Below are 23,854 nucleotides of genomic sequence, written 5' to 3' on the forward strand. Positions count from 1 at the left end.
AGGACACACCAAGGACATACAGCTTGCCAAATATTTAGGATCAGGAATTAGACAATAATACTTGGGACATTTGTGTCACCTGTCCTTGCACTCTGAAACTCTTTCCCAAGATGAGATCAAGGAGTGCCACTAAGCACTTCAGCAGCTAGGAAGGCTCCTTTGGTTATGGTTCTGAGTGGAAGTCTCTGTAGCTGGATGACCTCTAGGACACTATTTTCTGCCCCAGTTAAAGAGGGGCAGTGGGGGTGACAACAGAAATACCCCTAAGAGATAAACCCACAGTGAACTAAGCACGGGTTACATAGCTGTGAGACTTGTAAAATCCCACAGTGTGCTAGCTGCAACCACGTTTCGGACTTAGGGAAACCAGGAATGATCTGGTTCCATTAGATTCTTCTGGGTTCTACCCAGTGTCTGTCTTGTAGTAGGTGCCTGCCTGGCGTGGAAAAACACTACTCGTCTGCATCTAACCCCAGGGCTCCAATGCAAAAGGAGAAAACGGATTTGCTGCACCTCTTACTTCCTCCCCTCCACAGGACAATTGCACTTAATCTAATTCCAAAATGTTCTGAACCAAACCTCAGCTCTATTTGGAGAATTATTTTAAATGATAAACCTTCTTTTTGATTCCTTTGTCTACTAATAAACAAGCGGGTAGCTTTCTTTAACATTTCCTTCTTTCTAGATCAGCTGCCAAATTGAGTGATACAAACATACTATATTAGGCAAAGAATATAGCTTATATTGGCCTGGTGCAGTGGCTCACGCCTGTAGTCCCAGCACTTTGGGGGGCCGAGGCGGGCAGATCACCTCAAGTCAGGAGTTCGAGACCAGCCTGGCCTATGTGGCAAAACCCTGTCTCTACTAAAAATACAAAAAAAAAAAAAAAAAAAATTAGCCAGGCATGGTGGTGCGTGCCTGAAGTCCTAGCTACTCAGGAGGCTGAGGCAGGAGAATTGCTTGAACTCAGGCAGCGGAAGCTGCAGTGAGCCAAGATCACGCCATTGCACTCCAGTCTGGGCAGCAGAGCGAGACTGTCTCGATTAAAAGAAAAAAAAAGGATATAACTTATATTTATACATATGTATGAGCAATAAAATTTTAAAATTTCCTATGTATGATTTATTTTGAACCCCAATATATTAGAATAGTAGTACATGTATGCAATTAACCAATAAATGTGTAGATTTGTGGGCACAAGCTTAAACACTTTTTTTTTTGAGACCGAGTCACCCAGGCTGGAGTGCAGAGGCACAATCTCAGCTCACTGAACCTCCACCTCCTGGGTGTTCATGCCATTCTCCTGCCTCAGCCTCCCAAGTAGCTGGGGCTACAGGCACCTGCCACCACGCCCGGCTAATTTTGTGTATTTTTTTAGTAGAGACAGGGTTTCATCGTGTTAGCCAGGATGGTCTCGATCTCCCAACCTTGTGATCTGCCCCACTCGGCCTCCCAAAGTGCTGGAATTACAGGCATAAGCCACTGCACCCGGCCTCAAGCTTAAACACTTTTTAGTAATGACTGCACAATTAAAAAGGTTTGAAGAGATTGTTCTTGTTAATGATCTTAATGTCTTCTGTAAGCCACAGACGTACAGGAATGAATTCAAAGATAAAAGTAAAATCAGGGCTGGCGCAGTGGCTCATGCCTGTAATCCCAGCACTTTGGGAGGCCGAGGTGGGTGGATTACCTGAGGTCAGGAGTTCGAGACCAGTCTGGCCAACATGGTGAAACCCCATCTCTACTAAAAAAAAAAATAAAATAATATATATATATATATATATATAAACTAGCCAGGCGTGGTGGTGGGCGCCTGTAATCCCAGCTACTAGGGAGGCTGAAGCACAAGAATTGCTTGAACCCAGGAGACGGAGGTTGCAGCGAGCCGACACAGTGCCACTGCACTCCAGACTCAGCGACAGAGTGAGACTCCGTCTCAAAAAAAAAAAAAAAAAATTAAAATCAGTACTTTACCAAACAGTTTAAAAAAAAGAACAACTTTTCAACTCAGAGAATGTCTTGCCAGAAAGATGATTTTACTACTCTGAAAATCTAGTGTCTCTAAGAGGGAGGAAATGCCTTATGTTTAGTCAGAGCCAAGAAATGGTTTGGAGCTGGCTAATTACTGGTCTATCTTTGACCTATTAGGACAGTGTATATGCTAAAGAGGTTATGCTTGCTGAAACTTAAAAGGCAGGGAAAATTAATGAAATAGAAGAGACCATTTCATTTGTTCAGTACTACTTGAGTCCTGCCTCTCAAAGTATTTCACTTTAATTTCTATCATTGACTAATAAAATGCATAGGATCAAAGTTTTTAAAAATTCAAAACCCATTTTAAAGGAAGAGGACCACTTTTTAAGAAAACAGGCTTATAGCACTTGACCTATTTCAACGTCAAAGCAGCACATCTAGAAATTATTTTTATATTGATAGAGACACCCTCTAATAGGACTATGGTGTTCAGGTCTATACACAAGAACACGGGAGCTGGAAGTAAATAGGCTAGTGGCTCCTCCTAAAATTTATGTTTGGCACCAGACGGGCTAAGAAGCCCTTGAGCATGTCTGTTTTTTTCCAACTTCTCTACACCGCTGGCCAAAACACAAAAATGCCCACACATACATATACACATACACATACATGAGTACAGAAATACAGAGAGATGAGACAAGTGAAAGAAAGAAGGGTTGCAGTTGTCTTGCAAGGAATATGGCAGGATACCTGGGATGCTCTCTAATTTCCTTCTGAGCTCTTCATTTTCCTGTTGCAGTGAAATAACCTCCTGCTCCAGCTCTTGGCATCGAGGACAATAGCCTTCCTCTTCCTCCTCCTCCTCTTCTTCTGGCAGTGTAGATGAAGATGGGTGGCCATGGGATTCGGACGTTGCTGGGGAAGTCCAGCCACCTAATGTATGCACAGGAGAGGTTGACAGAGGATCCACGTCGGCCAGGTGGCCATATTCACTGGCTGACGAGGGGTTTGGAGTCGGAAAGCTCCCCGAGAGCAGGTAATTTTGTAGAGAGTCAGTGAAAACCCTCAAAAAGGCAGAAGTTTGTTGTTTCCTTTGCATATATTGCATCTCTATGTCTACATTGTCTGAGGTCTGACTGTGGACCCCTTTCCCAATGTGACAGTGCTCCTGTCTTTCGTTGTAACTTGAGCCTTCCTGCTTTACGCAAGAAATCATGGACTGAGAATGGTTGGAGTCCAGGAGTTTTCCTCCACAATTTAAGAGGCTAAGAACTCGACTGCACTGCTGGGCAAAGGCATCCAAGATCATTCGACTCTCTGAAACAAATGAAAGGACACATCAGTGACCAACAGCCAACGGCAAAAGGTAAAGTCCTCAATTTTCAGCTTAACATTCAAACACGTTAAAAATATGTATTTTTACTCTCGGTCATAAACCAAGATGACACAGTAAATCCACTGTGAATAGAATGCATAGCTTCCTGTCGTTCTGCGACTGCGGGATGCTTGATGAGTCACACCCAGTCTCTTGCTCTAGGAAATGGCTGGACTGTGACTTTGGGCACCATATAGAGATTTCCCTCTCTGCGGCATTAACCGGCTGCACGGGTCTGAACTCACACCTTTGGTTTCATTAATATCCTTACTCTAACGAATCGAGCCAGCCACTGCAGACTCAATTCCTCATTGATAGGAGGGCTTAAAGCAATCATTACTTCTATTTCTGGAGTGCCCTCATGCCCTTGCTATTAATCAGCTGATACAATCCCTGCCGAGAGTACATAGCTCCCAGATGCAAACTGGAGAAGAAAGATAAGTCTTTTTGAAGAGCTCACTAGAAATTTAAGGTAAAACAAAGAGTAGACCTATGGTCACAGGATGAGCACAAAACTGTATGTGTCTTCTAACATCGGTGTTCACTATTCCTTCTTTTCATTTATTTGCTAACTTGGATTTCTCGTCAAGGCCAATGTTTAGGCTGATCTGTATCATTTGAAAATCAGTAGTATCACTTCTTAGAACCTCTTCCAGTAGATTGCCAAATATCCTAAATGGCACGAGGCATGGGTGCCTCTTAGCCCATGTACATGAATTCTAAAGCATATTGTCAACCACTGAAAGCAAAAAGCAAACAAAAGCAATCAACTCACTGCAAAAAGAAAATGTAATTTAATGATATTGAAGGATCTTGAAAATTTACCCTAAATATAAATGTCACAAGGTAGATTTGCTTCTTTCCTGATTGCCACCTAGAATGGGCTATTATAAATACAGAGAGGGGCACTTTTCAGAGCTGACACAGAAGCATGAGGATGTCTCTTATTTCCTCTCCCCTTTCCCAGAATAATGGCAACAAACAAAATATTCGAGATTTTAGATGCCTATAACTATTGTTTAAGCTAAAAATGCAACTAGCACTAGCTCTCTCTGAAAATGTTGACTAGCTGCATTTTTTTCTGGAGGAAAAAAACCTTTCAGAAAAAAGATGGTGAGATGTTCAAGGGCTGCTATGGGAATAATAAGCTAGAACAGCTTCAATAAGAAATCCCCTAGAACACACCCAGGATGTAAGACCAAGGAAACCACACTTCAGGAGAACCCATGCAGTGCTCAACATTCCACTGTGTTCTTTTTTCTTATTATTCTTTCATGAAATAACTAAGATAGTCAGAGAAGAGGGGTCCAAGTGCTCTTTTCCAACTTTTTAATAAGAATATATATATAAAGCAGCCGGGTGCAGTGGCTCACACCTGTAATCTCAGCACTTTGGGAGGCCAAGGTGGGCAGATCACGAGGTGGGAGATCGAGACCATCCTGGCCAACACGGTGAAACCCCGTCTCTACTAAAAACACAAAAATTAGCTGGACATGGTGGCGCACACCTGTAGTCCCAGCCACTCGGGCAGCTGAGGCAGGAGAATCGCTTGAACCCAGAAGGCGGAGGTTGCAGTGAGCCAAGATGGTGCCGCTGCACTCCAACCTGGCGACAGCGAGACTCCATCTCAAAAAAAAAAAAAAAGAATATATATGTAAAGCCCGTATAGCACAGTGTTTGGCACACAGGAAGCATCCCTTACATCTCCCAAATGCTGAATCCCGCTGAAAAACTGCAAGTCAGAACAGAGGCCAGATCTCTTCTACTCAGTAGAGGATCATAAACTGCACTGGAGAGTGAGAGGCCAGCACAACACCTTGAGAAATAGTTACTGAACACACAGCAGGTACTCCTGTACATACATAGAGCATCTTAGTTTATAGCATTTTCAGATTTACTTGACTGAGGTAGGGGTAGCTAGCCCACCCTAGGCTAGTTGAGAGTCCATAGGACTATTTTCTTCTTAGAATAGTACTTTCTTACTCTTAGGAGCAGTATTACCCTCAGACCTTGGCAGCAGGACTGCCACCTGACCTTCCTTCTCCAGCCAATCCTGTCCACATGGCCAAGTACCCCAAGATCCAGGAATTCCCCACTCAAACTGCTTTAAGGATCTATGCTGCCATCTTCTCTGAGCCATCAATCCAAAGACAGAGACCATGGTGTCAGATACTGGAAGTGTGGACTGGGACCTCCACATATGTGTATGTGAGGTCCCTGCTAGTGGAAGATAAAGCTGGGAGTAGAGAGAGAAAGACATGGGTTGGCTGTAAATTCCAAACCTGGTTACTGTGAAGGTGTATTTGTCAAGGTAGGTGGACTGAACATATTTTGTTAAACAATTTGTTAGCTTGATTTATACTTTGTAATTATCTGATATATGCTCTGTGAGGCACCACTTATACTCTTATCCGGAGTCTCACAAAAATATTTGGATGCCATTTATTTACAATGGCCAAAACCAAATAATAAGAAAGCCAACAGCTGAACTATACAAGTAAGAGGTTTAAGATGTTACACTCATTTTTTTTACTTCCTGGTTTCTATTCTTTTATTAGTAAAATCAAAGGATGATATTGATTGGGAATTTTCAATTCTAGCACAACAGCAGTTTTCATTCATTTTAATCCTATAATCCCATTCTAGACCTGAAGTTGTATTTACTGTTTGCATTTTAATCAGCATAGTCCCAATTGATTTACAGCCTATACACTTTTAACACAACCTTGATGAAAGGGACAAAATATGAAAGTCTAAAACAGAATTGGCTAGTAAGAACTGCTTGAATGTATTTGTTCAGTGTCCTACAACACACTCAGTAGTTTTAATCATATTGATAAATCACATTAGAGCATAGATTTTAAGGGAAAAAAAACCTGACTTAGGGACAAGCATGATTTGTTTTCTTAACTGAAGGATAAACTTGTAACATGCTGAGAAAAAATCATTATGTAATATACTACATTATGAAGATAATCTATTAAAGTGCACTCAGAATATGAGAGAATAGTTACAATCATAAAGTAGTTCTTGCCTGCAGTTTTTTAAATGCTTCATTCTGAATTTGCTTTCAGACATGATATGTACAAAAATGGCTATTGTCACCCTTAAAGTAGAATTTTTTCTCTTTTCATTACCTCGAATTATTTGAATATTATTTTAACACTGATACATGGAAGAGTGTGATGAAAAATATTACCGTTACATTTGGTGGAAAACAGCAAATCTTTCCACTAAACACACATTGCATGCAGCAACAGTTTAGCCTTCTAGACAGAATATAATTACAAATCCAAGTACTGTGTGATGCCCATTATCACTAAGAAATGAAGAAAAGTTCTGTGTTCATACGAACACAATTGAATGGCTACTGATCTATGATTCTTAATTCAGCAAACTGTGAACATGTATTATGATTTTTTTAACTTTTTTTTTTTTTTTTTTGTTAAGTCATAGAATGCTCCACTCAAGTGACGGCAGGGAAAGAGAAAGTCAACAGTTTACATAAGGGCTACTACTTTATCCCTAACTTCCCTAAAATTAAACACCATAAAATGTTAATAAATCACAATCACAAAGCCCTCTAAAATGCCCACTTCTCTCTTATTTTGCTTTATTGTGCAGCCTACTGGGAGATAATATCATGCTGCAAATTGTGCCTTGTCCGATTCCAAAATCTAAACCCATGATTATTTTTTTAATTAAAAAATTCATTTTGGGAAATACATCTGAATTTAAGAGGTTTAATCCATCCTATATCTGATAAGTGAATAAGAAGAGGGATGGGAAGTAGGCAATCAAATAGTCTCCCCACTTTACCGCCCTTCTTTGTAAGTAAAGCCTTGAATGGAATTTGCCCATCACAGCAGATCCCCAAGAGAATTCTGTTTCTATGAAGGAGATCACAGTAGTCAAGATTAGTGGTAACCTTTTGATTTTAGCCCAGCAAAGGGTGAAATATATTAATATTAAAAATGCAGAAGCAGAAATTTTTTTTAGTGACCTACTATCATGTATTCATATATTCTAGCTACCCAAGGATTTCTAACTAGTTCAAAATAGATGATTTCCTTAAAACATTAACTTATTTTTAAGAGAGGACTTCATGGCATAGGAAATAGAACTTAGAAAATGAAAGCATCTTTGGAAGCACCACCCTTGTCTTAAATCAATGAACTATGTCTTTTTTAAAAAATGCCATCCAATTTTTTTCATAATGGCAAACATCAACACAGCAAAACAGGATGCAATTTTTCTAAATAAATAAATCAATGATGTGTCAAAAATTAACAGATGAGTTAATATACTCGGTGCTATCAAAACCAGATGGTGCTTCCTAATATTCATCCTGCTCAGTCAATCCCTGAATATTTTCTGGACCATCGGTATATAAAATAGGATGCTGCTATTTGTGATGGCAAACAAAAGCAATCATGCCTGCCAAGCACATACTATAACAGGCAGCATTTCAGCTCTGCTAGACAGAAAGTAATTAGAATGCTTTTAATGTCCAAAAGAATGATGCTGATAGGCTGCCACAGATGTGTAGATTTATGAATATTTATATGGTGGTTTATAGCTGACACTTTTATCAGTTGAAGAAGATAAAATATCTGCCTGACTCAAAAGCTTGACAGTCAGGTTAATAAAATCTCATTAAAGAGAATGACCTATGCAATTATATAGGATTTATTGTAATTCATTTTTGATTGTACTCTGCTTAAAGATGCAATTTCCCATTTACTGATGCCGAATTCAGGCTGCATATCCAGATCTACGTGGGTTTTAACTCTAAGCCTCCCACAGAGGAAAAAGATGCTTTTAAAACCATGGTGTATTACCCCTTTTAAGGAAAATTATACTCTTCATGAGATTTTATAAGAATGTTGAAAAAATCTATTTTTAATCACATATTTCTCTTCTTAGTTATGGCCCTTAATGGCAAATAAGATTCACTTCAACCCTTTCATCTTTTCACTGCATTTACTCTGGACACTCAGTTATGTCTCTTTTTCTGTCCTTGACTCATTTCATAACATGAATATTTTGACTATTTTCAGTTTACTAGGTAGCCTGAGACACTGCAATTACACTTTTGCGAGGGTGCAACAGGCAAAGCGCCACTCCCACCTCCCACCCCACCTAGCATGCTTAAATGGCCATGGGTCTGTGCACACATGCTCATTGGTTCAAAGTGGAACGACTAGTTTCTCAAAGAACCAATCAGCTCTTCAGGTGGCTGTTCCTCTGATGGCCACTCACATCACTGTGCCTGTTAAGAGATGGCTTTGTCCATCAGTGATTAATATTATGACCACAATTCATGATGTCTAGTTCTATGGCTTTTTTCCCCCCAGACTATTTTCCTCACTGCATGGAAGAAGCCTACCATCCAATTCCCATCTTTCCAACAAGCACGAGGGATCCAGCCCTTGGTGCTATCAAGCTTACCCCTCTCTATGACCTCCCTTTAAAACAACAAAAGCAGCCGTGAGAATAAAAGGAAATATAGAAAAATTCGAAGGGCATCAAAAAAGCCCCTCTTCACTCCTTTAGATTTAGTGATGTTATAATTTCCATCTGGGAACAGAGACAAAATAAACAGGACATTAGAAGGAACACTGAAAGAGAACATTTAGAACAAGGTGAGAAAAGGAATGAAAAAAAAAAAAACTCCACATGAATGAAGGACAGCAAGGAAACTGCCAGGGTAGAAGTAACCAAGGAAAGAACAGCAAGTGACTGGTGCAGAAAAAAAGAAGCAATACAGGAAATATATAGCCGGCTAAAACTATGGATGAAAATGGAAATGAGACGGGGGTAAATTATAGTGTATAACAAGAAGTAAAATATGGAAAGACAGTCAACAAAGGCTGGAAGGAGAAGCAAGAGGAGATCAAAGACTGACCCGGGCAGATAAAGAGGGGAAAACCTCAATGAAAATGATGGAACTGAGGCTACGCAAAAGAGTAAAAGCAAAACACAGAAAATGGGAAAAGGACCCAAATTGCTGGCAAACAACATAAAAATACAGGATGATAAAGCTGAGCCTAGAAATAAATATATGCCTGAACAAGTAGTAGTTTAGGAGAAAATAAGATCCCAAGCCAGAAAGAAAAAAAATGAACCTCCTTAAGAAGGGGGGAAAAAGAAAAAAGTAAGGAGGAAAATCAAGTGAGCCAACTGCCTAACAAAGAATATAAAAACACAATGGAATATTGAGGCAAGAGCAACTGAAAAAAAACACCCCACAAACAATAAGGAAGTCCACCTAAGAACCCCACTGAAAGCAATCAAACATCTTCAAATCAGTGAGAGATAAGGCAGATCAAGTCTTCACTATAACCTGTAATTAGGTTTTCTTTTCCAAAACCAATCCTTCATGTGTCAAAATATTGACAAACAACAGAATTATTAGTGGAGGCATCTATAACTCATTTAGACACAACACTCTTCTATTTTCCACAGGGGAAAAAATAAGTCTCAGATTCACTGACATGCAGGATTTGGGGGGCTTCAAAGTGCTATAAAAGGCCTTGGCAAGAACTTTTAGTTCTAATGAGTGGATAAACGTGGCTGCACCCACTGGGAGCTGGTAGAGAGGTCCGTTGGGCGCAGGCCTCAGGCTGTGGCCTCGCAACCAGCCCATCTCGCTCCCTGCAGGCAGGCAGTGGGCTGCTTTGCCCCGGCAGCGCCCGCAGACTCGAGATAAAGGAGAGGAGTCGCGGACCCCAGAGTGGGCGCTTCCCACGAGGCGTTTCTGTAAGGCTCGGGCCGAGATGCTCTGGAGGGGCAGGACCCCGAGACGCGGCAGCGTCCCACGGACGGGGACGAGGGGATGGTGGGGACGACGACGTGGGCAGTGAGAGCCGAGTGCCTGCGGCTCCCGGAGCAGGAAGGAGGGGCGGCATGGTTCCCCGCGCCCGAAATCCACGGCGTGGCGGACGCGGAGGAGCCCCGAGTCTCACAACCAAGGGGTAGGAGGGATAAGGGACAGAGCGAGACAGAGCGCCCCCGAGAAACACAGGCGCACAGAAAAAGACAGAAGGAAAAACGGAGCTGAGAGCCAGCCAGCATGGACTACGACAGCACGAGAGTGCATCAAAGAGGTGGCGAAGAAAGCACCAGAAAGCAAAGATGTGGACAGAAGAAGAAACAAATGGAGGAAGAAGGCGAAAGAGAAAAACCAGACGGAAAAAGTGAAGCAGTACGAGGGCGTCCCAGCGGGGCGGCCCGAGAAACTCCAGCTTCTTCCCGAGCGGCCGCCGCTATCCCCCGCGGGGCGTCTGGCCCCACTCCGGCCCACGCCCGAGCGATCCCGGCCGCCGACCACCACAGCCGTCCTTCCCGGCGCGGGATCCAAGCCGCGGAGCCACCTGTTAGGCGCGCGCCGTCGGAAGCCCAGGCGCGGCGGCGCTGGAGAATCCTCCCGAAGTTTCAGGGCGCGCGGGGAGGCCCCAGATTGCGCCCCGACGTTCCGACTCGGCCCAGCACGGGAGAGTGTCGGCGGCCCCCCGCTTCTCCTTCCCAGGTCCCCTCCCGCTGCCCCCGGCCGTGGCGGGAAGGAAAGTTGTGCGGAGAGTTGGTACCTGCGCTGAGCTCCAGGCTGGCGCTGTCGCTACCCGTGCCGCCGGTGCCGGCGGCCGCCGCCGCGCCTGGGCCATACCTGACGACAGCGGCGAACGAAGACGACGAGGAGGCGGCGGGGGACGCGGGCGGCGGCTGCGCCGGAGTCCTCAAGTGGCCCTGGGATGTGGCGGGCGTGCAGGACGGCGACGACGACGAAGCGGTGGCGGCGGCCCGGCCGGGCCCGGGGGGGTAGGAGCTCTGCGCCTGGAACTGCTGCGGCGGCGGCTCGCTGCTGCTGATGGAGACGGCGGCGTGCGGCGCGAAGGGCGGCGGGGGCGGCGGGGGCGGCGGGGGCGCCCGCACGTGCGGCAGCTCCACCAGGGTGGGTCGCTCGTAGCGCTTGGCCAGCGCCGGTCTCTTGCTGGGGAACGTCTTGAGGACGCTGTAGGGGCTGCGCTGCTTGTAGATTTTGGGGACGCTGGGCCCCTCCTCTGCCGGCTGCATCTCTTCCTCCATCCGGCGCCTCGGGGCCGGTCCCCCGGAGCACGTCCCCTCCCCGCCGGGCGCCGGGCTCCGAGGGTGCCTCCGCCGCCTGCCCGCCGGCTCTGCCCTGGTGCGCGCGTGTGGGAGGGTGTGTGTCTGTACCGTGGCCGCCGCCGCCACCGCCGCCTGTCGCTGAGGCTGGCATCGCCGAGCCCCCGCGCGGGGGGCTGCCGCCCGAGCTCGTGATTGACAGGCCGCCTCGCCAATGCCTGGAGGGAGAAAGGAGGTAAAGAGCAAGTGTTTAGGGTAATATCTGCTAATGATAATGGGGGCGGGGCGGGGCCTGGCGCCGCAGCCGCCCGCGGGGTCTGCCTGTCGGCTCCGCGCCTCCGACGGGGAGGGGGGGGGGGAAGGGGGAAAGCGAGGACCTGGAGGGCGCCCGGGAACTGGTGAAGAAGGTGGGGATCCGGGATCTGGGTACGGCGAGACTTTAGAGACCCAGATGTGGACTCGAGGCTTCTGCGGCTGCGGTCGGGGTCCGGCTTCCGAAACGAGCTCCTGGCGCCCCCTTCATGACCCCAAACTCTCAGGGTTGCACAGAGGAGGGGCTAGTCGTTGGGGCGGGGTCGTCAGAGTACGTATGTATATTACCGCAAGTTCTTCTACCAATCGGGAATTGCTCTCCAATCCTTCTGAAAAGAACATCTTGAAGATCTTGGTCCCGGTGGTCGCGCGGTGTTTACGGGGCTTTGGGGTCCTGCTTTTCCCGAGCCTCGCGGCCTCTGAGCTCATGCGGAACATAAAAGCGCGCAGGGCGTAGAACTTTTTCACGTTTTCATTTGTTTCCCCTAGGGGCACCGAGAACGTGCATGACATCATCATTTCCCACCATTATAAAGATGAGAAAACCGAGGCTCTGAGAGGTTGAAGGGAATTGCCCAAAGTCAGACACTCGGGAGTGTGTGGCTGTGTTGCACTGATGCATCCGGGTTATTTGAAGTCAACTCCTCACTTCCCATAGCCAGTAGACTGTGCAATTGAGTGGGGAAATAACCTGTTACCTCCCTTTGAGGTGATGATTACTTTCAACAGTGTCATTTTTAATATATGTATATGTACTTGCAAGACCAGGGTAACCCGAGAACTCACTCCTTGCATTGTCTTACTCACTGCAACTGGCGCCATCCGGCGAGAGTCTGGGAGGGTGCCCAATTTCAGTAGCCGTTTGAATGAGAGATCTCAGTGGTTGGGAGGAAGATCCTCCATGGGGTGCAGATGTCCTGGTCTCTCCCAGCCACTTTTTGGGGCAGAGGGTACATTGCTCCGTATCTCAAACCACCCCTCCTCTAGGCCAACCAGCATACCCTGCCCCAGGTTTGCTTTTCAGCCTTCCTTTTTCATTCTCCAGGTCAGAGTTCTGGATGCTCCTTGATGTAGGACCCTCATCTCTGCACTCTGAAGTTTGTTTCCTTTTCAGAGCCTTTCTTTTATTCTTAGGAAGGTGACCCATTTTCTTCTGGGGGTTCACATCTTTTGGCCTCTCTTTCTTTCCCTGGTCTCCTTCCCTTTGGAAGCTTTTTCTATCTGCCTTGCTGGTTCAGCTTCTGTATTATTCCCCCCTAGATTGTCTCCCTCTCTCCTCCAGCTTGCTCAGATGGTGCTGTGCCCCCCCCATCCATTTATTAGAGATGAAATAAATAATGCCATAAATATAAGTATTTGGGAGTCCAGGAACTGTCAGGGCTGATTAGGGCATAGAGGACATTTTCTTTCTCATTATGCAAAAGCATTTCATGGGGAAATAAAAGAGGTTTCATTGTAACTCATGCATGTCATATTTCAAGGAATTCAAGATATTAATCATATTTAACATTATTTGCAATGTTTCTCCCTGGCTTCTGAAAACTGCTAAATGAGGACATGTGGATCACTAGGAAAAGGAGACAAGCATGAGAGGGACAGTTAAGAAATAATGAAATGCTGGTGAAAGACAGAGAAAGAGAATGAGATGCCAGGGAGATGTTTCTTAGGCACATAAGTGAGAAATGGGGGAGCTACTTCTGAGACGTGAGACAGCTGAAATTGAATGATATACTGGGGGAAATAAATGATAACAAAGCTCCCCACACTTTCCTTTCTATAAAGCAGTTCTGAATTTTGCATTGAAATGTTTTCCTCCCACTTTACTCCCAGATAATTTGCCAATAAGTCCTGGCTTTTGAAAAGAAATTGGGGTTGTGGCAGTGTGGGGAGTTTAGAGGAGAGAAATCTTTTAGTTCTTCTGAAGAAGTAATTTCCTGTACCTGGGGGCTTTCTCTTCTATGTAGTTTTAAATGTATATCCTTCTCACCACTTAAACACCTTAAGAGACTGGGAACAATACTTCTATTGTATATTTTCTATTGAAAAGGATATGCTGTCCTTTACATCAAAAAGTGATCAGTTCTATAAAACTGAAATAATCAAATTAGTCATTTAGCTTTTAAAAGTGGGGGGAGGGGGGAGGGGAAGGTGGCCAGAGGAAAAATATTTGAAAGTTTTAAATGATCAGCTTTCAGATTTTCATGTGGGCAGTCACCTATGTCTGCGTCCTGGGTTCATAGAAAAATGAAGTACTTAAGGATCACTCTTTAAAAAATAAAATGAGCATTTACTCTTAAGTGTGGAGTTGAAGGCAATTTTAAAATTATAACTGACCACTAATCCCTGCCTGAGATTGTATTTAACTGAGTATTGAACATAGATGTAATGTATTTAAGTGTTCATAAAATTACTGGTAGCACTCTGTGAGCATCTTGCTCTAAATTGTGGCCTAAATTATCAGATAGTGACTTTGCTGATATCTTCTCTTGGGGGTCTCATAGGAGCTGTTAGAATAGTAATTACACCCATGCTTTAAATCTTTTTAGATATTTACTCTTATCTCACAAAAAAAAAAAAAAAAAGAGAGAGAGAGTGAGAGTGAACTTTTAAAAGCCAAGTGGCTATTTATGGACAGGGTAATTTTTTGATTGGCAGCATGTCAATTCCTTGAGCCATCCAGAATATAGCTTTTAAATAATAGCTCAGCCATGGGAAATGCTTTTTATTGCACCAATTTCAATGATATTTAATGAGCTTCTGATTGACTGTTTGATCTCCCAATGTTTTGTGCTACTTTTAATTCATTTCGTATAATAGAAAAAAAAAGTAATTGGAATAAAATTTTGTGACAAGATAATGACCTTCCACTTTGAAATTAAATGTCTGATTAGCTTCAACATTTTAATGCCAAGATGATATTGCAGCAGGAACAGGAGTATGCATACTATCATTTCGTACAAAATGACTGAGGAATACTCCTTTGCTTTTCCCATTGCAAAGCAAAAAAGGTGTGGTGGCCATATAATCGTAGGTACATAGGACTAGAAGGGACCTATGCAGTCTTTTATTCTTGTGACTGAGCCTCTGCCCATAGTTTTCGATGGCCTTGGCAAGTGGTTGTGCAAACCATGTTTAAATGCCTCCACTGATGGGGATCTTGCTACCTTCAGGGATCTTATTCCCCCAGGTATTTATTACACAAATATTTATTGAGTGTCTACCATGTGCTAGGTACCTTTCTAAGCACTGGGGGATATAATGCTAACACAGATCACAAGGTCCTACTATTATGGATTTGCGGGGAGCAGGTAAACAAATAAACTAGTAACTAACTGAAAAATATTATTTCAAATAGAAGTAACTATGATGAGGAACAGGCGCAGTGGTTCTTGCTGGTAATCTCAGCACTTTGGGAGGCTGAATGGGGAGGATCACTTGAGCCCAAGAGTTTGAGACCAGCCTGAACAACATAGTGAGATCCCGTCTCTACAAAAAAATAATAATAACTGAGCATGGTGTTGTGCATCTGTGGTTCTAGCTGCTTGGGAGGCTAAGGCAGGAGGATCACTTGAGCCCAGGAGTCCAAGGCTGTAGTGAACTGTGATTGTGCCATTGTACTCCAACCTGGAGGACAGAGCCAGGCCCGTCTCTAAACCAACTATGATGAAAAACCAGGGTGGGAGACTGGGCGCAGTGGCTCATGCCTGTAATCCCAGCACTTTGGAAGGCCGAGGAGGGAGAATTGCTTGCATCCAGGAGTTTGAGACCAGCCTGGGCAGCATAGTCACACCCTATCTCTACAGAAAATAAAAAATTAGCCAGGTATGGGGCTAATAGCACCTGTAGTCTCAGCTCCTCAGGAGGCTGAGGCCGGAAGATCACTTGAGCCTAAGAGGTTGAGGCTGCAGTGAGCCAAGATTGTGCCACGGCACTCAGCCTGGGCAACAGAGTGAGACCCTTTCTCAAAAAAAAAAAAAAAAAAAATAGGGTGAGGCTGTTACTTTTGATAGAGTGTGACTGAGAGGATCTCTCTGAGGTGGAACAATAGAGCTGAGAGTTCACTCATGAGAAAAAGCCACCAATGAGAAGAGCAGTCCAGGCTAAGGGACAATAGGTGCAAGAGCCATAAGATGGGAATAAGCTTTATGTTCTGAGGGAGCTGAAAGAGGGGAAGCCATGGGAATTGCCCTGGCAAGGGGCAGAGCAAGGAGGAGAGGAGAGAGGCGGGCTGGGCCCAGGCTGTGCAGGTCCTTGTACATCATGGGACACTTGGGGGATTTATTCTAAAAGCAGTGGGAAGTCTTGGAGGTAGTTACACAGAGGTAATGACATGACCAGATTTATGTTCTTAAAAAATGATGTTTTCAGAAAAGGTAAAATCATGACTCTCATACAGACATAAAAATAAGCACGTGTTAAAGATTGTATTAAACATAATTATTTAGGGCCCTTACAGTGTTCAAAGGGAAGCACAGATCGGTATGGAGTAAAGGAATGTTGAATTGAATGTGTAAATGGTTTTTCCATGGAGGTGTGCAGGTGGAGGAAAGGGAACCTGTACCACATGGGACAGTTTGCATGTCTGTCAGTTACCTAAACTTGCAGAGTTTAGAACTTGTAAAAATAGTTCAAAAACAATGGAAGAGTAGAATCAGATAACTGAGAAAGGTGTGTTGCTTGTAGGCAGTTCATAGTTTTCCATTGAAACACAATTTATTTTCTACAGTGCTTTCTTTAAAACAACTTTCTATTTTGAAGTAAGTACAGATTCACAGGAAGTTGCAGAGAGGTCCCAGGTACCCTTCTTCCATATCCTCCGATGGGTGCATCTTATGTCACTAGAGTTATGTGAATGGAATCATGCAATATGTGATCCTTTGAAACTTTTCACTTAATTGAATGCCCTTGAGATCCACCTGTGTTGTTGTGTGCATCGGTAGTTTGTTCCTTTTGATTGCTGAGTAGATTCCATGGTATGGATGTACCACAGGCTCTTTAACCATTCATCTATTGGAAGACATTTTGGTTGCTTTCAGTGTTGAACTGTTAACAACTATTGCTGCTCTGAACAAACACAGGTTTTATGTGGACATGAGTTTTATTTTGGGGGGGATAAATGTCTGGGAGTGGATTGCTGGGTCATTTCATAGTATTTTAAAAGATTCATTCTGCTTTGTGGACAATGAACTTTAGAGGATCAGATTGGCAGCAGGGAGACAATTTATTTTCAAAACAGCGTCTGAGTGATCCTTTTAAAATATAATCATGTGGGCAGGGCATGGTGGCTCACGCCTGTAATCCCAGCACTTTGGGAGGCTGAGGCGGGCAGGTCATGAGGTCAGGAGTTCAAGACCAGCCTGACCAATATGGTGAAACCCCATCTCTACTAAAAATACAAAAATTAGCCGGGTGTGGTGGCATGCACCTGTGGTCCCAGCTGCTCGGCAGGCTGAGGCAGAAGAATCGCTGGAACCCGGGAGGCGGAGCTTGCAGTGAGCCGAGATCACGCCATTGCACTCCAGCCTGGGCGACTGAGCAAGATTCCGTCTCAAAAATAAAAAATTAAAAAAAAAATTATATATATATATATATATATATATATATATATATATATATAAAATGTGGTCTCCACTCTGCCTTCTCTTGTCTTCCTCCTTAAAGTAAAATGCAGAGTCCTTAAAATTGACAGCTTAAGGCCTCTCATGATCTGTCGCTACCCTTTGCCTCTGGGACCTCATTTCTTGTACTCCTGTTATGGTGGTGGGGGTGGGTGGGTCCTTGCTCCCAGAGCTCCCAAGATGGTGGCGGGCCGCTTCCAAGATGGCGGCGGGCCATTTCCAAGATGGTGGCAAGCCTTGTGTTCTCTGACCTGGGGTTCTTGGCCTCATGGATTCCAAGGAATGGAATCTTGGGCCATGTGGTGAGTGTTACAGCTCTATTAGAAGCTGTGGGTCACAGAAGAGAACTGTGGAACCCAGTGATTAGTGTTCAGCTCGATTAGGACGAACCTGGGCACTTAACCATGCAGGAACAATGGCAAGCCTTTAGCCTGATCGGGAGTGGCAATGGGCGCCTCGCTGGATCAGGAGCACAGCAGACACCCTGCCAGATCCAGAGGGATGGAAGTCAGCGGCAGGTCTGCGACGGCGGCAAACAGCAGTGGTGGACAGCGAGCGAAAGCTCAGCTCGAGCTGTAACAAACATGGACCAGAAGAGAGTGCAGTTGCAAGATTTAATAGAGTGAAAACAGAGCTCCCATACAAAGGGAGGGGACCCAAAGAGGGTAGCCGTTGCCAGCTCGAATGCCTGGGTTTATATCCTGATAGTTGTCCCTCCAGCTGTGCTCTCAGGCAATAGATGATTGGCTATTTCTTTACCTCCTATTTTTGCCTAATTAGCATCTTAGTGAGCTCTCTTTACTATCTGATTGGTCGGGTGTCAGCTAAGTTGCAAGCCCTGTGTTTAAAGGTGGAAGTGGTCACCTTCCCAGCTAGGCTTAGGGATTCTTAGTCGGCCTAGGAAATCCAGCTAGTCCTGTCTCTCACTCCTTCCCTCCCTCACTCCTCTCCAGCCCTACTGGTCTTGAACAGGCTAAAAATGTCCTGTGTCATGCAGGTTTCTTGCTGTCACTACTCCTTCTGCTTGAAATACTATTTCCCCAGATACCTGTATAGCTCTCGCCCTCATCTCCTTTGAATCTTTGCTCTTGTATCCCTTTCTCAGTGAGGCCTGCACTGATCACCTATTTACAGCTGACTTACCTGCCCCTCCCTGCCCCCCCCCATATCCTTTTCCTGTCTGGCACCTATCACCATCTGTCATGCTGTATATTTACTTATTTATTATTTGCTTCCATTGACTAGAATGCAAACTCCCTCAGGGCAGAGATTTTATCTGTTTTGTTCTCTACAGAGTCCACAGCATCTAAAATAATGCTTAGCACATAAAAGAGGCTCAATAAATATTTGCTGACTGAGTGACATGATGAAGCCCTGGCAGCAGTCTAAATGAGAGCCAAGACTGCTTGGACCAGTGTAGCGGCAGTGACGATGGAAGGAAGTGGGCAGATCCGGAATGCATTTAAGAAGCAACCTGTTCTGCTTTATATAGCTCTCAACAGTGGAAATTTTTTCCTTGTGTTGAACACAAATTTACTTCTTTGCTTCTCAGAACTGTTGGCCCTTGTGGCTATTCAGAGGAAGCTTAATCCCCTCCATCCTCTCTTTGGAATGAAATCTACAACAGTTTTATCTTTCCTTCTGGGTTGGGAAAAACTCTAACTGCATTTTTCCTCTGCTCTCACACCACAACACTCATCAACATAGAAGACTTCTGTGACCAAACATGGGGTTTTCTCCACCACCAAGCACCGGACACCAGCTGGTGCCACTTCAGTTCTGACACCATCTACCTGGAGATAGCATCAGATCACACAGGATGAAGGCTCAGTCCCCAAGACTGCCCCCTCCACAGACACCAGTCGCAAGTCCGGGCCTCCGGAACTTCAGACCTACTGGCTTCACATTGGGGTTCCTATGACCCCCTCTTTGGGTTCAATTAATTTGCTGGAGCAGCTCACAGAACTCAGGGGAACAGTTACTTACCTTTGCCAGTTTACTATAAAGGATATTCCAAAAGGTATAGATGAAGAAACGTGTAGGGTGAGATATGAGGGAAGAGGCTCAGGGCTTCCATGCCCTGCCTGGGCATGCCACCCTCCAGGAACCTCCACGTGCTCAGCTATCCAGAAGACTTTGGAACCCAGTTCCTTTGGGTTTTTATAGAAGCTTCATGATGTCAGCATTCCTTCTCCCAGTGTATAGAGTGGGGCCCTCTCTGGCAAGGGTATTAAGACTCACAGTCCTGCTTCTCAGAATAGGAGATTTGAAAAAACAAAAAAAGACCCACAGTCAGAAAGGTGGGGGGAAGATTAAAGTTCAGCCTTGGGGCAGGTGAGAAGAGGGGCAGGGCAGAGTTTGCGTTTCCTGAGGCCTGCCCCTGAGCCCTAACATACTCAACATTGTAACAAAAGATTGTAACAAGGGCTATGAGAGTTATGAGCCAGGAACAGTGGATGAAAACCAATATATATCATAACACTACACCTTTCTATGATGGTTTCTAAGACGTTTTTGGAATTCTTTTAAAAAGTAGAAGAGGACAGTCATCTTTGATCTAATTACTATTTTTTTTCCACTAATAGAATCCTAGAATCATTAGGACTCTTTTAGTAGCAAGTGACAGAAGTCCACTCAAATGGACTTAAGCAAACATGTTTATAGCTTGAATAATGCAGAGATATATCTGCAGGCATGGGTCCTCACATGGTGTTAGTAATCTACCCCTGTCCATTCTTGCCTCCAGTTTTCTTTGTGTTGATTCATTCTCTGGCAGGTCTTTCCTTTACAGTGTCTATCTGGCCACCAGCAGTTGTCAACTGTGTGCAAGAGATTATCTCTTTCCCATCAGCTCCAGAATTGACTATTGGCTAATTGGATCTTGGTAATGGATTAGTTTATTTGTCCGTTGACCCTTCCAATATTATGACGTTGTGGCTATTTCTCTTCAGAGAACTGAAGAAATTTCCCCAAATCACCAAGCAAATTATTGAAGAAGTTAGCCCAATATTCTTCTCTTTATCAGTGTAGCAAATGTACCTTGTCAAATTTCGTAAATTTAACCTTTTATTCTCTATTCTTCACTTTCTTCCAACTCCTAAAGAAACATTCCTCCCAAAGAGCTGAAAGCACCGTGGACATAAGTATGAGCTTAAGATATTTAATTTTATTTTTTTATTTCATTATTATTATCATTATTATTGGAGACAGGGTTTCGCTCTGTCACCCAGGCTGGAGTGCAGTGGTGCAAACCTGGCTCACTGAAGCCTTGACCTCCTGGGCTCAGGCAGTCCTCCTGCTTCAGCCTTACGTATAGCTGGGATCACAGGTTTGAGCCACCATGCTCAGCTTTTTTTTTTTTTTTTTTTGAGAGATAGGGTCTCACTTCATTGCCCAGCGTGGTCTTGAACTCCTGGGCTCAAGTGATCTTCCTGCTGTGGCCTCCCAAAGTGCTGGGATTACAGGCATGAGCCACTGCACCCAGCCACTTGAGATATTTAAGAGAATAAAATTGGATACTAAAGCCAGGAAGAAAAAAGGAGAAAAGAGTTAGGAAGAGAAAGTTGAGAAGATACGATAACAGCAAGTCAAACTGTTGGGGATTTAATTCCTAAGAAGAGTTTGCAGTCTTTTCCAGCAAGATCCATTTCCATCCTGGCCACTCTTAACTTTCTCTGGGTACTGTGCTACAATAGGAAATGATTGGTTCATAATGGTAATTGGTGTTTAAGTCAAGGTTTTATTCCATACCATCACAGGAGGGCCATTTCCATAGAGAAGCTTCTGAAATGAGCCACTGAAATATAATCTTAAATATTGGCAACTTGAGGTTTTGTAACATCACACATTATACACTTTGTTAGAGTTTTTATAAATTAATGCATGCCATTTGCCCCCACCCAAGAAAGCAACTGGATTTGTCTGGTGTTCTGGTTGCCTGGAGTATTTCATGGTTTACTAACAAAGCTTCTGTAAGCACTAGTTTTTGGAAACCAATAGAAATATGATTTCACTTCTAAAATTGTGATAAGTGTCTAACTGACTTATATAAGAAATGTCCAGGCAGCGCTGGACTTTTTGGATGTTTTCTAGGCTAGGAAAGAACAAAGACTTTTATTTTTTTTAACCTCTTCTTTGGTCTCCCAAGAGTAGCTGGTAACAGACTTTATATATTGCATGAAGACCAACAGTGATCCTTTAACTTACTGATTTCAGGTAATTCAAACTTGTGGGTCTTTCTCCCCACCACTCAGCATCAAAAGTGAATGACTACAAAGTCACAGATTTTTCTTTTCCATAAGGGAAAAGAAAAGGCTGCGATATCACAAACGGAATGGCTTACCCAGAAATTTATTGTCTCAGAGTTCTAGAGGCTACAAATCCAAGATCCAACCAAGATTCAATCAAATGGTGTCAGCAGGATTGGTTCCTTCCGAGGGCCATGAGAAAGAATCCATTCCATGACTCTTTCTTACCCTCTGGTGTTGGTTGGCTAGCAATCTCTGATGTTCCTCAGTTTGTAGAAATACCACCTCAATCTCCATCTTCATCTTCCATGACATTCTCCCTATGTGCCTGTCTCTGTCCAAATTTCTGTTGTTTCAGCCACCCAGTTTGTGGTATTTCTTTTTTTTTTTTTTTTTAGATGGAGTTTCACTCTTGCTGCCGAGGCTGGAGTGCAGTGGCGTGATCTCAGCTCACTGCAACCTCCACCTCCTGGGTTCAAGTGATTCTTCTGCCTCAGCCTCCCGAGTAGCTGGGATTACAAGTGCCCGCCACCACGCCTGGCTAATTTTTGTATTTTTAGTAGAGATGGGGTTTCACCATGTTGGCCAGGCTGGCCTCGAACTCCTGACCTCAGGTGATCCACCTGCCTCGGCCTCCCAAAGTGCTGGTATTGTAGCACTTTTGGCATGAGCCACCATGCCCGGTGTGGTACTTATTGCAGCATTAGCAAACTAATACATATACATGGTACTTATTGCAGCATTAGCAAACTAATACATATACATGGTACTTATTGCAGCATTAGCAAGCTAATACATATACCATATACGTAGGTGTATGGTATATATACATATATGATAATCATGTACCGTATATAGGTTATATGATAATCTCTGTTTATCAGAATGAGTTAAGCCAAAAAGGTCAAGTATTTGATTTTTTTGCAAGTCTATCAGAACTTGTATGATTTCATACATATTGACAGAAGTCTTAAATATACACAACAGATATGTACACTTGGGCATGAACAGTGGATTCTTAGGAGACCGCAGAACAAAGGGCCAATGTGTGGCTATTAAGAACAGGGTCTGCGCTTTGGGAGGCTGAGGTGGGCCGATTGCTTGAGCTCAGGAGCTCAGCTAGCCTGGGCAACATGGCGAAACACTGCCTCTACAAAAAATAAAAAAAAGTTAGCTGGGCATGGTGACATGCACCTGTGGTCCTGGCTACTCGCAGGCTGAGGTGGGAGGATCACTTGAGCCCAGGAGTTTGAGGCTACAGTGACGCGTGATCGCGCCACTGCACACCAGCCTGGGAAACAGTGAGACCCTGTCTCAGAAAAAAAAAAAAAACAGGGTCCCTTGCTCATTTCCATCACATCTCTGGAAATGTCCAATATGCTTTAATGAATTCAAGCACATCCCAGGAAATGGTGAATAACAGTTCCATAGGGCTAATGCCTCCAAGCTTTTTCTGACACTGCCACCAAAAGCATGGACAGAGAACAAGTTACTCTAGTTGAATCACTCATAAAAATTATTAAAGACACATATAAACATATTTTTAGTCAGCCAATCTTAACCTCGGCTGACTGAACCTTGGCCAGAAGAATTTTGAAAAATACTGATACTTGGGCCCCTCTCTTGAGCAATTAACACAGAATTTCTGAGGTGAGACCTTGATATTGGTGATTCAAACATATCTTCAGGTGATTTTAATATACAACTATCTTGAAAACTATTGCTTGAAGCACTGGCAATGTCACTAGAATAAACACATCATGGTATGAAGGTTACCACGTGGAAAACAAGTACACATTGGGATGCCTGAGCATTTTGCTATTTATGAGCAAACTGAGTATCTTCCTGTCTCCCCAAAGACAAAGTAAGTTAATGCAGTTAGAAAGCAATCACATCTGCTTGAAGTCTGGGCTAAGTGGGAAGTGAAAACGAAAGAAATGGATTTAATGTGAAGAGGACTGAGGCTAGCAAGATGACAGGTTTACTGGATATAAAAGAAACTCAGTCCTTTTTAAGAGAGGGAAATACGTTTAACTTATGCAGACACCTTCTGTGAGAGGTTAAGGAAGAGATTTAAACTTGTAGTCTTTTACATTCTGACTCTTGGTTGCAAGTGACAGAAATCCAACTCAAACCAGATTAAGTACAAAGGGAAATTTATAGGCTCGTTCAACTTGGAAGAATGCCAGGGTTTCTCACAGGAAAGGAGGACTGAAGGAATTAGA

The 23,854-nt window shown here is 44.0% G+C and overlaps 1 protein-coding gene across 2 annotated transcripts in view; it reads right to left on the reverse strand.

The window, feature by feature from the left end:
* BEND4 (BEN domain containing 4) overlaps window positions 1–12,169 on the reverse strand; it is a 41,772-nt gene extending 29,603 nt beyond the window's left edge. Inside the window, exons 1-3 of one of the 2 annotated variants that reach the window (XM_054485731.2) lie at window positions 11,830–12,169; window positions 10,939–11,670; window positions 2,725–3,291 (exon numbers count right to left, since the gene is read on the reverse strand). In XM_054485731.2, coding sequence (XP_054341706.1) covers window positions 2,725–3,291; window positions 10,939–11,434 — 1,063 coding nt within the window. In that variant the 5' untranslated portion in view covers window positions 11,435–11,670; window positions 11,830–12,169. The remainder of the gene's footprint in view (window positions 1–2,724; window positions 3,292–10,938; window positions 11,671–11,829) is intronic. The other variant, XM_054485732.2, reaches the window with a different exon arrangement.
* Window positions 12,170–23,854: the final 11,685 nt, after the last annotated feature.

The sequence above is a fragment of the Pongo pygmaeus genome, chromosome 3 (genome assembly GCF_028885625.2).
Source record: "Pongo pygmaeus isolate AG05252 chromosome 3, NHGRI_mPonPyg2-v2.0_pri, whole genome shotgun sequence".
NCBI lineage: Eukaryota > Metazoa > Chordata > Mammalia > Primates > Hominidae > Pongo > Pongo pygmaeus.